Raw genomic sequence first — 17,602 nt, 5'->3', positions numbered from 1 at the left:
CTTTTTAAAAGCTCATTATCGTCAAATGTTTCTAAAATGTTTATATTCCGAGATAGATTGCTGGCAACAGCCATTTTAGGATAGTTCAGATTTACACTCTAAAAAATGCTGGGTTAAATACAACCCAGTGCTGGGTAAAATAGGGACAAACCCAGCAATTGGGTTGTTTTGACCCAGCGGTTGGGTTACTACCCAGAAGGTTGTGTTAAACATTTAACCCAACCGCTGGGTCAAAACAGCCCAATTGCTGGGTTTGTCCCTATTTTACCCAGCACTGGGTTGTATTTAACCCAGCATTTTTTAGATTGTATCAACTATATAAACTAACTTCATAAGTTTCACTTGTGTCTGCACTGATAGAGCAAGATCATTTATTTTATTTGTCCTTTTTCATGGACAAGTACTTTCTTCAGTCTAAATATGTTTAAATTCCTCATATTCTTCAATCTCTTAACCTTTAGCAAAAGAGTTTTGAAACTCACTGGGTCTCTCACGAGAAGTGAAACACACTTGCTCTGTGTTGCAAGGCATGTGATTGGATGTTCACCACTGATGTTGCACATTCATGTGCACGTGCTCCACAAACTCAGGATCAAAGCCTGAGCTGACAAAAAAAGTTGATGATTAGCATCATGGTACCAACAAAGCCGGACTGGAGTGGTTTGGTTTTGTCAACTTGAAACTAATCCTGTAACTCTGACTTTGTTCAACTACCGTCATGGTACAGGCCCCAGTAGGTGTGTTGTGTTGTGTTGCTCGGAGATGCTCAATGATGCTGTTGTGGCTTTGACTGAAACAGTTTTAGATGGCGGATCGGATCTAAAGTAATTGTTAATATTGTCTCTAAAATGTAAGTTACACAATATTAACTTCTTGTTTATTGAGCTGTTATATATAAAAGCACTATCACATCTGCACGTGAGCTATGTTTAAATTTTGACTCGACAATAACACTTTTGCTTGTGTGATTTTGCTATTCTTATTTAAATTATGTAGACACTTACATGTGTAGACTGGACTTACTGTTCTTAATATTTAGTAATCACACCAAAACATACAAGAGATATGCAATTATTTAAACTTGCGTGTCCAAATTCACTTAAAGCTAATTTTTATTTATTTTATTATATGTTTGGAGAGAAAGTTGATAGCCAAAGCCTTCTGATTGATGCAGACTCGAACTTTATGTGTTGTGCAGCACTCCCTGCATTATTCCAGTAATTAAATGTTCATGCTTCTGAGTCACTTCCGTAGGATTACAGTTCAAAAAGACATTCAACCAAACCTTCACATTCCCACCTTCACAGGTCTGACAGACAGGTAAGTCAGCACCAGCACAGTCTGTGACACATCAACTGTCTGCACCTCTTCTGCCTGCTCCGCAGGCTTGGCTGCGTTACCAGGGAGGCTAGGCAACATGTGTGTGATTAATTCACTTTAGGAAAATGTTTGCAGACTAGTCATTTTGCTGTTTTATTTTTTCATATCACTCTTCGCCTTTTTTTTCCTAAAGGCACTTAAGTCAGGGCGGCACAAGCCGAGGCTGTAGTCAGGGATTTATTTTTTTTAAGCGTACCATACAGGCCATAGCAAGTCTTTTAGGTCACACACACAACTTATGCACAAATACACATGCAGACATTCCTCGCTTCTGAGAAAATTGCTTTGAGTGATCCTACCGATCCTGTTTGGCGAGGGAATGGAGGGAGGGAAGTGGCGGATGAAGGAGTGACAGATGGAGGGAAAAATGAGGAGAGATGATGAGGACTGATAGACAGCATGTTCCTTGTGAACTACTTTTAAAGGGTTTGTTTGCATGTTGAATCAGGGTTTTTAACTGTTACAGTTCAGGGTTTTTTTTTTTTACCATGCTATATGCCGTTAGTTATTTTGAGAATCTAATGAGGAAATAATGGGTGAGGAAAAAACAAACCTGTGGAAATGCATAAACAAGGTTTACCCTTTGCTTGTGAATTACCCAGCGGGCACCTTGATGTCAATTTGACGTCTTTTTGACATCAATTGCCCACTGGGTAGGCTATGGCACAATTTTGCTATAATTTGCAAAGTATATTTTCATATGAATAAGCATTTATTCATTAGGAAATGGAATTTGAAACCATTAGATTACATTGATAATGGCATCAAGTTCAGGGATCAAGGGGATCAAGTTCAGAGAGCATATAAAACCTGTAATAGGCTATAACAAACCAGGCTATAAACTTTGAATATAGATTAGCTATAGGTCTAATTTTCCACCCTATGACGTGATAAATCATTGAGTTTATGTAAATATCAGTAAAGATAATTGCATAGGATTTATGAACAATTCATCAAGAAGGTGGAAAATAAAAGTATATTTTTTTCCTCTAGTTCAGTCTTTCTTTTTCTCCTTTGTTATTATTTATTGATTATGTATGACTGAATATTAAAAACATCAGTAAAATGTCATATTATTAAAAAAGAACATTAGAAATAATATTAAATATATATATTAAATGCACAATAAATTGCTTGATGATGAAAGAGTGTAATCTAAATCTAAAATAAAACATGAAGAAACAAGCACACCTTTTTTAATCTATCATGTTGGGGACTTTCCATTGAACTGTATTGTTTTTATACTGAACTAATGATATTTCTATCACTTACCCATGCCCTAACCCTCACACAAACCTTTTTGAATATTTCGATTTTCATTAAGACTTTATTAAAGCATTTCCTCATAGGGACCGCTGATCCCCACAACGTGATTTCAGGTTTTACTGACCTTATGTTTATTGACTTTGTTTTACTGTTGTACCTCTACTTTAAAAATAGCATAGATAGTAGATTCAAAGAAGCCAAGGTAAAATAATGAATAGTGAATTTGTGTTTTACTGGCATCTAGTGGCCTTTTTTGCTGTGCTTTTCTATAAAATCTCTGAAAGCTGATAACCAAAGTGTCATACTGTCAAAGATAAGCAATTGGGAATTTCAAGTGAGTGGCATTGTGGTTAAAAATGTGGTGTATAACCAAAAGGTTACAGGTTCAATCTCCACAAATAATAATCTATAAACCATCACCACTGTGGCAATGCAATGGCTGCATAAAACAGAAAGTCAGCTAAAACTGATAATTAGTAAGTATAATAAGCAATGAGTAAATGTCTGTCATCGGTAAATTGATATCAGCCTAATGTGACTCATGATTTAGTTAATAAACTATCACTTGCTTTTTGCAGAACCAAGAGCAAAGCATTACATTAAACAACTAATGCTGGTCAATATCCATCTCACCATTGTTATGTATAAGAGCTCAGCAGATGTTTTGAATTGCAAGAATATGCTTTAGTATATTGGTAAAGGAGTAAATACGAGCAGATTGAATAAACTGAGCCAACGAGTATTTTAAGTCAATATTTTCATGTTTTTTATAATTCCAGTCCACCTGCTGTGAAAATATTACTGACAGAAATTGACTGCTTTCAGAGGTCATGTTTGAAAAGGTTTCTGAATAGATTTATTGATGGGAGATGTTGGCAGCAGAGACTCTAGAGAATGGGGTTGCTTTGCCTAAGGCAAGCACTAACATGTTCCCGGCTTATGATTGCAAACCTGTGTAAACTGTTGTTAAAATAGACTTGTTTATGTGTGGGAAAAATTCTGCCCACTGTTCTTTTCACTGTTATTGTCTTATCTTAATGAAATGAAGTCTAAGCAATACGGTCTTTCTTAATTGAGCGTCTCCAGATTCATGTTAGCAAGATGTCTACGTAAAAGACCCTGAAAAATCAGCTAACACCATCTATTTAGCTGTCACTGTGAAATGGAAAAGCCTAAACAATTATACTAAACAGCACCAAGCACATAAATAAATGAAACCTCCCACTTGGGTAACCTGTCATTGTACCCTATAATGCAAAGGCTGATTTAGATAGACGCCAATGTGTTCTTGTCTTTGTGTTTATAGTTCAGGCCTCCCACAGCTGTTCACATGTCATTATCTGTTATTTCATAAGTGATGTTTTCAGTAGAGGCGGAAAGTATTTCAAAATAATCTTTTATTTACCCTTTTACGTGATATTTAACATTTCTCATCCATTTTTAGCTAGCCATTGTTCACTTTATCTGTGTAATTACAGTAACGGGGCTTTGTAAAATTGCATGTAATTGGTGGTTATTTTGGGTGTGGTGATTTGTTCAGTCAGTGTATCAATGTCGTTTTGGACAATTGCGTTGTGTCAATATTCAGGTTTTATGAGTCACATTCAAACCTCCAGTACAACAGCCTTATCACTTTGCATCTCTATTTCCTTAACACATAATAAAAACTATAAATGGATGTAATATTGCATATGAAGACTTCAGAATATTGCCCCCAGTTGGCAGAAAAGCGATGTAATGATTATTGATGATTTTAAAAGATTGGTAAAGGCCACTAGAGAAATATAGACGGTGATGATGTGAGGTTTTTAAATTGTAAAATATATATTTAAATATATTTTTAAAAAATTTAAATATATTATTATATATATTTTAATTCAAATACATATTTCAATATGTATTGAAATGTTATTATTAATATATTATGTTATTGTTAATATATTATTAATATATGATGTTATTATTAATATATTATGCATTCATATTGTATTATATTTATATAAAAATGTAAACATATTAAAAACATCATGTAGGCCTAGTTAATATAATATTAATATTTCCAGCACCTACATGGTAAAAAAAAAAAAGTTATATATTTTATTGAGAAACACATGAGATCACAGCATTTTACCAGACATATTTCGGTAAATGTTTGAACTTTCAGTCTGTGATTTGACACTGAACTGCAAACATGTATCGTGGTATTTACAGAGAGGTTCTCTTAAACTGTAATCATTAGGGGTTCAAGCACGCAGTGCTGAAACCCTATTGTAATTGTAAGGATTTTTATTATTATTATTATTATTATTATTCTTCCCTAAAACTGACTAAAATATACCACCTTAAATGCCTTCATGTGCTTGAACCCCGGTCATTGCTGCTTGCAGCTATATTTGTTTTTTTTTTTATTATTGTAAACAGTTTACAGTACATTATCATCAGTGCATTGAATTCTTTAGGACATCTGTTATTATGCTTGGATTATTACCTACCATGTATCAAATTTTAAACAGTGTTTCTCTCAAATTTAATATAAATTTGATGTTCTCAAATTTTCATCCTCCCATCATGCATTGTGTAGTGCCTCCCATTCAGTGTTTGTTTATATTATTTATATATTTATATTTGCATACAATTGTATATATATTTCCATTTACCTTTTACATGCAACATTCTATTGTGATTAACTGAACTGCACATTTATTTATAAAGCACAGTGGTTTACATATAGCGGCACATTCTTTTGCATTTTTATCCAGTGATCTATATGTTTTTTTTTTGAGTGAGGAAAAAAAAGAGCAGAGCAGACTGGGCTTCAGAGATCTATGTCACACAGTTCAGCAGCATTCAACGGAGCAGGAAGAAAACAGCTTATTTTAGCGTCTTCCTGCGCTGCGTCATACTCAGTGACGGCGCTACACCGGGGCTAGCTATAGCCCCCCCCCAACCCCGACAATTTCTTTATTAAGTATCTCTGACGTCATCAATATCATTTATTTTCTTAGCACCCCCACATATTGGTCTAGCCCCCCCCCCTTAGCACCGGTAGAGAAAAAATTCTGGCGCCGTGCCTGGTCAGACTGCTAACCTATCAGTGGATGGGCCGAGCAGCCTGCAGACACATGTGGGTGAGACGCGCTGCAAAACCAAACTATTTAGTCTGAAGATTTCTTTCCTGTTTTCCTACTCGTCGAGTTTAAATACAGGTTTAAGCGCGCGGTTTGGGGGAAAACAGAACTGCCACTGTGTGCCTGAGAGGATGAAAATCACTTTTAATTTTGCTGTATGTTCCCAGAGAGAGTTTAAAATGAGCTGGTTATCTGTTTTGTAAAACCAGAGGCAAATATTATGATTGAAAACTGCTTCGTAGGAGTAAGTTCAAAATGTCAAGGCTGATTTCACAAGACTAACTGCCAGGTTAATGATAAGCAACATCAGTCGCTGAATTAAAAGGAAGAGTGACGAACCTGCCATTTCAGACAAATACAACAACAGGCTCATTTCATTTTGGTCTGGCCTTGATCCAGAACCCTCTTCTGTATTTTACATGGAGCTGCCTGTGGTCTGGACTGAGGTCAGGGTTTTGTGTGGAAACAAAAAATCCTGTAGGGAAAATTCCTCACTCCCCCGTGATTGAGCCAACATGAAGTGTAAAGACACAACATGATGTTTATATCCATATTTATACAATATTGTTCAAAAGTTTGGGGTCAGTAAAATTAGTACTTTCATTCAGCAAGGGTGCAGTATATTGATGAAAAATGCCAGTATATTGATGAAAAAAATTATATATCTTATAAATGCTGTCCTTTTGAACTTTATATTCATCAAAGAATACTGGAAAAATATTATGTATGTGAGTATTTTTTTGTTTCAACATTGATAACAATAAGACATTTTTCTTGAGTACCAAATTATCATTGTTAACATGATTTAAAGGATCATATGACTGGAATAATGGCTGCTGACCAAATTTTTGAACAGTAGTTTTGTCTTGATAGACTGAGCACGGCTATATTGAAAAGATACTTTTTCAAGTTAAAAAAATAACTGATTTAAATAAAATACCTTCTGATTTAATATATATATCATCTTAAATCATCACTTAAATCATCTTAAATGTTTGTAGCAGCAGACATGATGTCCTCGGGGTCAGCATCATCATATATCTGCACTCAGATATCCATGACAGATCTATTGTAAGCCTTTATAGCCATAATTTAATTACGATGCTTCACCCTGATCTCTTTTTCCTGGTTTGTCACATTTAAATTCTCTTTAAAAAGAAACAATAACCAATATTAAGTACTGTAATGAAGATAAATACCTCTTTAAGAAGCACAGCCAAACGTGACATTAAGATTGTGGGTCACTGACATGGAAATAATCTCCATGACATTATGTGTTGAAAGTTCCTCAGTCCAGGCCCCTCCGGTCTACCCAAATGGGGTTCAAAGTTTGATCCAAAAATATCTGCCTCTTTCCTTATTTGAGCTGAGAAGGCATTTTCCATATCAAACATGCCATCAATCACTTTAAAACGGTAAATAATTACATGAAGAAAGATGTCAGCAGTCCAGTGTCCTGGCAAAGTTGCTGACGGTCATTAGATGTGTGTCATGGAAAAAAAGGAAGTTCATTAGTGACTGATAATGGAAAAAGACATGTTCATAAGTGTTGTGAACTAATACCTGATTAGAGATTGGTAATTGTATAAAGATTCATCCTGTTCTGAGTTTTAAAACAGTTTTCCATTATCTAAGCAAATTATCACAATCAATGAAGGCATGTTAATAAGAACAATTAGGTATAACATACAGCAAAGAGAGCAATAATTATTTTAGTTTTTTTAATGTATGTTTATTCTAAAGTTTTCTTTTTATGGCCCTCTCACTGTAAAACAAAATGGTATGATCAATACGTCATGACAACATACTGTATGTTTTTACATTGCTTTTAACTCATCAAAATAAGTTAAGCAATATTCAACTTTTTAAAATGAGTTATACAAGATTCAACTCTTGTTTTTAAGTCAGTTTAATGTAATTTAAGTTTAAATGACATACAGCTAAGTTGATTGTACTTAAAAATGTAAGGCACACTGTAAAAAATAAATTGCTGCCTTAAATGTACAATCAACTTAGCTGTACAAGTCATTTCAACTTAAATTATGTTGTTGTTTTTACAGTGTAAAACTATTATAATTTTTTTTTTAGTAACAACTTTGGCTTTCCAGACCTGCTATAAGAGGAGTCTGTGAATGAGCTCTTGTAAAACACAAAGTTATGTAATATTTATTTCACAGCCCATTGCTGTTATACTATACATAAGTATATGGTCAGGTTTCATAGAGAAAACTAACACAGAGGCACATGTGTCTACATGAGGGCACACATGACGAAATATTAGGTACAATTGGTTATTTGGTGCAAACTTCTGGCTAACCATTAAAAGTCTTTGCCTTTCACAGAAGTCTCATGATCCTCTGGAGGTGTGGTTTTCTTTACTCTCCCCTCCTTCTCTAGTAATTATATATAAAAGACAGGACTGAGCTACAGTTAGTTGAGTCGTGGAGTTAAAGGCTAAGAAAGTTTTCAGGGTCATATTTACCTTGTGTGTTTTACACAGGAACTGAGCATTTGTTTATCAGTCAATTTATTGATAACGTAACCGATCAAGCAGAAGTCATTCAACACGTTTGGTGAGTACTCTGTGTAGTTACTTTTGAGCTTTATCTGTATTACTACATTTACATAATTTATTAATTTAATTCATGCATTTAGCAGACGCTTTTATCCAAAGCGACTTACAGTGCATTCAGGCTATACATTTTTTACCAGTATGTGATTTACATCTGACAGTTTGTGTTGGGTTGCAACAGGTTTGCAAAATTCAGCACTATGTATTCAACAGTGGATTTTACCTCCAGGGCAAAGTTGATAGGATGTTAGTAATTTAATAAATCATTAATTTTCATTCATGTCAGCTCACAAGAGCCTGATGTACAATGTTGGTCTTGAGACTGTACTTAGAAATGTAGGCCATCAACTGTCTGTATCTAATATCACTCAGACATGACACTTAAATAATTGGAAAATTAACTAATTATAATTATTCAGAGTATTCTTGTGCATGTAAAATTGGTCAGTGAACATCATAACTCTGTGCAAAGTCACAAACACCTGTTTTCAATGAATAATAAGTAATTCAACAGTTCCTTTGCTTCTCTAAGAAGCATGTGCTCAAGTGTTTGTATGAAGCTGAAATTTGCACATTTGTATATTCTGAGTCTCTCTGGATCATCTGATGTCCGAAAGCACTTATATAATAGTCTGTGTTACAAAGTTGCCATCAAAATCAAAAGTATTTTCAGGCACATAATCAAATAGCATGCTTAATGAAGCATTATTAAGCTTCTTTTTTCCAAATGAATATGGCACTTTGTTTTAGAAATTCTTTACTTGACTACTTACACTGGCACACAGTAGCGCTTAATGTCCCTTCAAATGTTTTTTGGAATGTTTAGTCGTGTACTAGGCTGTTTTGTACCTTCAAATCGGTCTCTGTACCATCCCTCCCCCAAAAAATGTCTAAATCAAGGCATATAAAAGTAGTGTGGTTTACTTTAATTGTGTGTTTCTGTTTTGTGCTTTTTTATAGTCAGGTCTTAAAGTCTCTAATTCATCCAAATGTCTCTTTCTTTTCCAGAATGTACCGTCGATCACTGCTAAGATCTAGTCCACAATGGATGTCTCTGTCTGTGTAGCCACCCAAAGCCAATGCAAAGCCCTTACTGTTATTAGTATATGTAGCTAACAGTTGCTTTTTACTTTCTGATACTATCATTTTCATTTGTAGAGATAGACAGGGTGTAGACTGTTCGATTTTTTTTTTACTTGTATTCTAATTACTTTGGATATTTATTTATTTATTAAGAAGAAATACCTCAATAATCCAGCCCAGTTTGATTCACAATAGGCCAGTAGTGCAGTTACTCTCCAGCAATGGAATCTACTACACTAGCATCCCTAGCAACAGTTACCATGCTAACGGCAGCCTCACAGACAGACATGTCTGGTGTTCTCTGGCTGCTGGTGCTGGGCTTCGTCATCGCTTTTATCCTGGCGTTCTCTGTGGGCGCCAACGATGTAGCCAATTCCTTCGGTACAGCAGTGGGTTCTGGTGTAGTGACCCTGCGCCAAGCCTGCATCCTAGCCACTGTCTTTGAGACAGTGGGTGCCATACTTTTGGGGGCAAACGTCAGTGAGACCATCCGTTCGGGTATCATCGATGTTCATATGTACAATGGCTCAGAGGCTGTGCTGATGGCTGGCTCCATCAGTGCCATGTTTGGTGAGTACATACTTAATTTAATGTGATAGTTCACCCCAAAAATAATCTTCTCACCCTCTTGTTCCAAATCACTGACTTTATTTCTTCTGTTTTGCAACCCATGAGAGTTACTGGGTTCTTTTAGTAGTAATAGTAGTAGTACCTTTATTATCCCCTTAGGGAAATTCTGTTTTAGTGGTTTCAACATGCGTTTCACATAGAAAACAGTACAACATAGCAACACGAACACAAATATGAGGAAAAAATTGTTCTTTTAGACATTTAACTGCTTGTGGACAAAAGGATTTTTCCTCCTATTTTTAAGAAACACTGGCATCCTAAATATTCGACCTGAAGGCAAAAGCTCAAACTCATCATACCATGGGTGCATATGATCAGATGTAATTTTCATAGATTTACTAAGGCATCTGGTTTGATAAATTTGTTCTAGACCTATCATTGGGATACCAAGTAATTTACTTACAATGTTTAGGACTTTACTCAGCGAACTCTTTTGTTCCACTGTAGCATTTCCAAACCAGCAAGTGATACAAGAGGTCAAAACACATTCAATAAAAGAATTATAAAACACTTTTAACAATGAAATGCTTACATTAAATAATTTAGACCCCATTGACTTGCATTACTCTCTTTTCACCTTCAAATCCTCCTTTCACTCAAAGCCAATACATATTTTAACATATCCAAAATGTCCATCATAGTCGCACAAGTTAATGCAATTATGCTGAATGCAGTAAATTGCGAGCATGTCACCTAGGTGGAACTTTATCATGTTGTCATGACTTGTGTTGGTCACGTCAAAAGCTTACAGTATGTTTTTTTTTTTTTCTGTTACAGGATCTGCTGTTTGGCAGCTTGTAGCTTCCTTCTTGAAACTCCCCATCTCTGGGACACACTGCATTGTGGGCGCCACAATCGGCTTTTCCATGGTTGCTAGAGGTCATCAGGGGGTCAAATGGCTGGAATTGCTTCGCATTGGTATGTGAAACTGAGTATTTCTGAGATTTTGCGTAAGCGTGCTTAGTCAAATTATATTATTCTTTCCTGAAGAATGAGTCAGTTAATGGAAAGAGAATATTTTCCCATGTGACCCCAGAAATCGTAAACAGAAAGACAAACCCAGCATGGTTTAATGCAGATCTCTTAGTTTTATTATTTATTTCACACGACCCAAATGAGATCTATTTATGGAGCAGAACATTTTGGACTATACAGACAGGAAACATGGTCACATGCTTACCCCTGGTGACTTGTTGGGTTTGTTGATACACGGCGCGCAGCCCTGAGAAATCTTGGGCCATACAATTTTAAGATAAGAGAGAATAACATCACTGTTTAGATGTTATATTATGCTTATTTGTGTAACCAATTGATATATGTGTTCCAGTTGCCTCTTGGTTTCTTTCACCTCTTCTCTCCGGCATAATGTCTGCCATTCTCTTCTACTTTGTCCGCAAGTTCATCTTGAATAAGGTAAAAAGCAGTTCTGTGCCAATAATGTGCCAGTGTCTGTTTTGGTACTTTTTAATCTCTTGTTGTTGTCAGTAAAAAAAAAGAACACACGCTTTTTTACCATGTGCTAAATGGCAGTATTTCCATGTGTTCCAGGAGGATCCAGTGCCCAATGGTTTAAGAGCATTACCAGTTTTCTATGCTGTTACCATGGGAATCAATCTGTTCTCCATAATGTTTACCGGAGCACCAAGTAAGCTTTTTTTCTCCTCTAAATAATTATTTAATTTTTTTTTTTTTTTTTTTACTGAATTTGAATTTTCTTATGAATATCTATGAATTTTCTTTATGAATTGATTTTCCAAAGTCTCCAAATATCACTAAAAGGAGGTTATGTCAGATTTAGCCTTTTGAGGAATATTTTGTTCCCAAATTGTGATCACATGCATCATGCATTGTGTATGCATACAGGACCCGTCCCTCATTTGTCATTAATTAAGCCACCGTTAATTTACTTTCACATTCACAAACACATACAAAGGCTGGTGGGTTAAACACAGTACACCATATTGCTAATGAATATAGCTATTTGAAAATGTGTACTGTAGCTGTCTGTACAGTTTGTTGATGTAATAATAAAGTTATGAAATATAATTTGGGCCCAAGTCCAACAATCTGTTCTCATAAGCAAACTTCCGGGGGATCATGATGTACTAAAGATTTTTTAAAAAGCCGCTGTGAACCAACAGTTGACACAGAGTCTGTGTACTAATCAGCGGATCACAGGGCCGCCCTCTTTCTGGTTATCTGAGCCACACATATGACCATGTTTGATACCGTTAGTGGTTCTGTTCTTTCAAAGGAACTGAAAATTAACTAATTTCTAATGATAAAAAAAGAAACTTTCGCTAGATAGCCTCCCATTTCGACCTCATTTTAAACAGAAAATTGTATAAATGTTTGCTTATCTCACTGCAGTGTTTTGTCAACACATTGCCTTTCAGCAGAATTAATTCTGGAGGATAAACCATGTTTAGCAAAGCAGGACAATGTTCGTTTTGTACACTCATCCACAATTTTTCTTCTTTCATTTAGAATTTTTAATAGATTACTTGTATTTAAAGTTGACTTATTTACACAGTTTCGATTTTGAGCCAAGTTTAAAGTTATGCTAATGCTAATTTAGAGAAACCCAATAACTTTTCAGGAGGAATGTAAGACTTTTCAGAATGAAAATATAGAATATATAGCACTGTTTATCACTAAATGTTAAGTTTTCATCTCTTTCTTCTCTTTATTCTACAGTGTTGGGATTCGATGGGATACCATGGTGGGGCACTCTGCTGATCTCATTGGGCTGTGCCCTGCTTACTGCTGTGGTGGTCTGGTTCATTGTGTGTCCACGGTTAAAGAAGAAGGTGAAAGGTAAATATTTATCACGTCATGTTTGCAATTTTATGACCGTTTTGACTTCAAAAATATGTTTTTTTGCAATCTAATTGAAACTTACATTATCAGTACACACTACCATTCAAATGTTCAGGGTCAGTAATGTTTTTATTTTAATAAATTTATACTTTTATTCAGTAATGGTGCATTAAGCATCCTTTGCATGCATTTGGATCCCTCCTCTTAATATCAGTATTTCTGTAATTATTTCCTCCTTTTCAGGTCAGAACATTGCCGACACTAGTGGGACACAGTTAATTGAGAAGAAGCCACCCTCAAACGGCCCCGTGGACCATCCTGCCCCACCTCGAAGCTACTCTCCTGTTCCACAGACACCCCCTGCTGACAGCAACAAGGTGGCCTTTGACATCGGAGGTTCAGCAGAAACCGACCTGGACAACAAAGATTTTGACACCAAAGATCTGGATTGCACTCACGGTCAGCCTCTTGAAATGATAAATACACTGAATTAACTGTACTTCTGAATGTGTTTTAATGAACTGATTAAGCTTTACTTTCTCTCTTTTGACTGAAGTACTAATTCTCTAATCTATAATTTTGGTCATCCATTGTAGCTTTAAATGGCAGTGTTGGAATTGCTGTCCCAGACTTGAACGGAAGCCAGTTTCACACCGTACACAAAGATTCTGGAATCTACAAGGATCTACTGCACAAACTTCACTTGGCCAAGGTGGGCGAATGTATGGGAGAGACGGGCGACAAACCCATCCGCCGCAACAACAGTTATACTTCTTACACAATGGCCATCTACGGAATACATGGGTCATTGAAGGACGGGGAGGGAAGCCGGACCGGACTGGATGAAGAGAAAAGGCGCTCGCGGTACGACAGCTATAACAGTTATTGTACTGCAGTGGCTGATGGAGAAGTTGCTGCAGGAGATGGAGGTCTGACAGTGGAGATGGGGGAAGAAACCGTCAGAAGAGACTCACTGGAAGAAGAAACGGATGAGCTTGAGATTGACAAGCCAGAGGTGGCCACACTCTTCCAGTTCCTGCAGATTCTCACTGCCTGCTTTGGATCGTTTGCACATGGTGGAAATGATGTTAGGTATGAGAGACATAATAAACCTTTTTTTTTTTCATATTTTGTCCAAAAGAATTCAAAATAAAAATGAACTTCAAGTAAATTTAGCCGTCACAGCATTATAATATAGAGGATGAAATATGGATATTCATTCTGAGATTTGCTAAAGATTACATTTAACATTAACAATAAATGTTTTGTATAAAAGTATCTAAATGTAAAAATAGCACACCTAAATATCGAATGTCAGCCTATAACTGCTATGGCATAGATACATCACCTTTCAAATGTTTGCAGTCTGTGAGATATATGTATCTGTAATACTTTCAATCAGTTAGGATGCATTAAATTAATCAAAAGTCACCATAAAGACATTTATAATGTTACAAAATATTTCTATCTATTTCAGATATTTGCTGTTCTTTTGGGGGGGAAATGTAATACTGTTTCCACAAAAACATTAAGCAGCACAACTGTTTTCAACATTAATAATAATAAAAAAATTCTCTTGAGAACCAAATTAGCATTTTAGAATGATTTCTGAAGAAATGTGACATTGAAGACTGGAGTAATGGCTGCTAAAAAATTCAGCTTTGCCATCACAGGATAAATTTCATTTGAAAATATATTAAGATAAACACTTATTTAAAAAACATAAAAACATCTTACCAACCCTTAAAGTTTACTCGGTAGTGTATATCTTGCATTTCTGACCTTTTTCCACATTGCTTTATAATGAGGACAGTGCTAATCATTCCTTTCTTACAGTAATGCGATTGGCCCTCTCGTTGCACTCTGGCTGATTTATGAAAGCGCTTCTGTAGCACCCAGTGCTCCTACACCAATTTGGTTGCTCCTGTATGGTGGAGTGGGTATCTGTACAGGCCTTTGGATTTGGGGTCGGCGGGTCATACAAACCATGGGCAAAGACCTGACTCCCATCACTCCCTCCAGGTAACAAGCATCTAATACCCTGACGTTTCGTACCTCCTCTGAGCAGAAACTGATAAGAGTGCTTATTTGTGGGATCAGACTTTATAGTTCAGTTTTATCACCGCGGTTCTCTTGGGGATTAAGGGCCCAGTTCCCACTTTCTTATCTCTGTTGACTTTGCAGTGTAAACAAACAGTTTAACTCCTTGTCTCATGGAATTTCCCTCAAGCACCACATTTGTCTTGTCTTTAGTATTGACATTTTGAAAATGCCACAGTACTTTTTCCATTCAAACAGTCCTTTGCTGTGTTTAAGGATGCTTATAGAGCTTATTATAATCATCATGTCTGTCTCGCAGCGGATTTAGCATTGAGCTCGCCTCTGCTGTAACTGTGGTTGTCGCTTCCAACATCGGACTCCCAGTCAGCACCACTCATTGCAAGGTGGATTACTTACTAGTAGATTAAATCCATACAGTTAGAATTTGTAATAACAAATGTCCAATTCTATTATCTTTTTGTTTGTGTGTTTATGAACAGGTTGGATCAGTGGTGTCAGTTGGCTGGCTCCGCTCCAGGAAGGCCGTTGATTGGCATCTGTTCCGGAATATTTTTATTGCATGGTTTGTGACCGTGCCAATTTCTGGCCTCATCAGTGCTGCTATAATGGCACTCTTCTATTATGTTATATTGCCTCTGACCTAATGTTTTATGTTAAACAATTTACTCCTTGTAAATATTAACACTTTTGTGCAAAAACGGGCCTCAACTATGGAATGCCCTTCATCCTGTCCCATCATATGTACTGTACATAGCAAATCAAAGACTGTGTATGTTTGCACATCACACTCTTACTCTGTGATTTTTGTACATGTTTAAAGTGCTTAATAGTGTTAGGAAATTATCTTTTAGCCGTAAAATGTGTGAGATATGTAGTATAAAAATGTTTATTTAGTTTTCCTTGGGGCCTCACATATTTTTTTTAAAGAAAAATATTGTTAGTCTAGACTAAAATTCAGTTTCAACTTTTGACAATGAAAATGTATACTCTAAGCTGTAAGGCAGTATTTAATTTATTTTTAAAAAGTATATAAATGTATACTTGCATGACGTGAAAAAAAAAATGTTTCCGCTGACATTTGCATGTTTATTTCAACCTGTAAATAAACCACAGTTTGTACAAAACATTATAAATTATGCTTTTTTTTTACTAAAACTGTGAGAAACCTGTTTTCAATGCAGTATTGAAATTCCATGTTTATTAAAGCAAGTGTATTTAAGAAAAGTATTTTGAGAAAAATAATAATATCCCATATTATGGAGATTGCTGAAAATGATTCCATAAATCTTTCATAGATGCACAAATGGTTCCTTTAAAGTCCTACCAAACAAAAAAGGTTTATTACATTTGACAAGACATAAATTATTACAAGAATATTCGATCTGTGGACATGCACTGCTGTCTTTTCCTCATAAATGTTGAAATAGGAAATGACTAGAAGCCAAATAATGGCTGTGACTGTAGATTAGGGTTAACCCTAACCCTGTATTCCTCTTGTATGAGATTGCTGAACAAATGTCATCATTTCAATGAATGAAAACTTGCAGTATCGTATATGCCCTTTGATATGCTTAAGACAATAGGTTACGTTTATTCAACACAAATTGAATGTTTTCAGAACTATTTCTGTAGCATTTATCATTTATAAAAATATAAATTCTTCTTATTTTCCATTATTTAATGCAAATTTGACAGCTCTGGTCAGTTGAAAGGGTGGATTCTGTGGATATTGTGCCTTCGCGTTTTTAAGTACCACAGACAGGCTTATAATATTGCCTCTTCAATAAAATCTGTTAAAAAATCCTTCTGTCTCAAAAGAAATGCCATTCCTATCCAGAAGAGGCAGACTTTTCCACGCACTATATTCAGGAGCGAGCGAACCCGGAAGCGGAAATAACATCAAACTGCGTTTTGAGACCGTCGTGCGTGTTTCAGACGTATAGTGCAGTTTCGGGGATAAAGAAAAGAGAGTGAACTTTTCAAAGTGTGTTATTATTGTGGTGTGCACGTAATTCGTGTACACTAAGCTAGTTTTTGCATAATTAGGAACATACATGAGTGCTGTGTAGTGTATTTAGCCGTTTGTTTTTCCGCTAGCACCTGCTGTGCTGGTTGATAAAGAATTTTCATTTTGACCGCGTTTACAGTAATAAGAAGTCATGGCCGATGTTACTGCACGTAGTTTGCAGTATGAATATAAAGCGGTAAGAGTCTTATAAGATCTATAATAATATTTTGAACGAGTTTGATATGTTTACTAAGCGCGCTTAAACGGGTGTGTTTTATTGTGCGCGTGCTGGAACACACTTGCTGTATTTTAAAAACCTGTTGAGCTGCCTACCTAGATAGCATTGTTGGTCAACAAAGTAGCAGTAAATATTCCCTTTAGTTTTGAATTAAATAGTCTTTTAGCAGATTACAAGCGCATGAAGCACGTTCGTGCTTGTAATGTTTACAAATGCAGTCTAGGTAGGCTGCTCGCTAGGATTTGAAACGCAGCCGTTGAACCGATCATAAGGGTTTGTGTTTTTCTTCCCAGAACTCCAACTTGGTGTTGCAAGCGGACAGATCTCTGATCGACCGCACCCGCAGAGATGAGCCCACCGGAGAGGTGCTGTCTCTGGTCGGCAAACTGGAGGGGACAAAGATGGGAGACAGGAGT

General features: G+C 36.0%; 1 protein-coding gene across 1 annotated transcript; it reads left to right on the top strand.

The window, feature by feature from the left end:
- Positions 1 to 8,194: 8,194 nt before the first annotated feature.
- LOC107711884 (sodium-dependent phosphate transporter 1-A-like) lies at positions 8,195 to 16,020 on the top strand. Its single transcript, XM_016516963.1, has 11 exons — positions 8,195 to 8,347; positions 9,355 to 9,999; positions 10,837 to 10,977; positions 11,387 to 11,472; positions 11,608 to 11,704; positions 12,757 to 12,876; positions 13,123 to 13,338; positions 13,476 to 13,971; positions 14,716 to 14,901; positions 15,239 to 15,323; positions 15,420 to 16,020. The coding sequence occupies exons 2-11, from the start codon at positions 9,651 to 9,653 to the stop codon at positions 15,582 to 15,584; spliced, it is 1,941 nt and encodes a 646-aa protein (XP_016372449.1). The 5' UTR covers positions 8,195 to 8,347; positions 9,355 to 9,650; the 3' UTR covers positions 15,585 to 16,020.
- Positions 16,021 to 17,602: the final 1,582 nt, after the last annotated feature.

Source organism: Sinocyclocheilus rhinocerous, unplaced genomic scaffold, assembly GCF_001515625.1.
Source record: "Sinocyclocheilus rhinocerous isolate Xijiao unplaced genomic scaffold, SAMN03320098_v1.1 scaffold988, whole genome shotgun sequence".
Taxonomy (NCBI): Eukaryota; Metazoa; Chordata; class Actinopteri; order Cypriniformes; family Cyprinidae; genus Sinocyclocheilus; species Sinocyclocheilus rhinocerous.
Note: the sequence above shows the minus strand (reverse complement) of the source record. Positions and strands in the feature narration are given on the sequence as shown.

Coding starts and splice junctions, on each gene's coding strand:
- LOC107711884 (XM_016516963.1), top strand. CDS start 9,651: ATGGAATCTACTACACTAGCATCCCTAGCAACAGTTACCATGCTAACG. Junction 11,473..11,607: donor GCAAGTTCATCTTGAATAAG/GTAAAAAGCAGT, acceptor CATGTGTTCCAG/GAGGATCCAGTGCCCAATGG. Junction 13,972..14,715: donor CATGGTGGAAATGATGTTAG/GTATGAGAGACA, acceptor CCTTTCTTACAG/TAATGCGATTGGCCCTCTCG.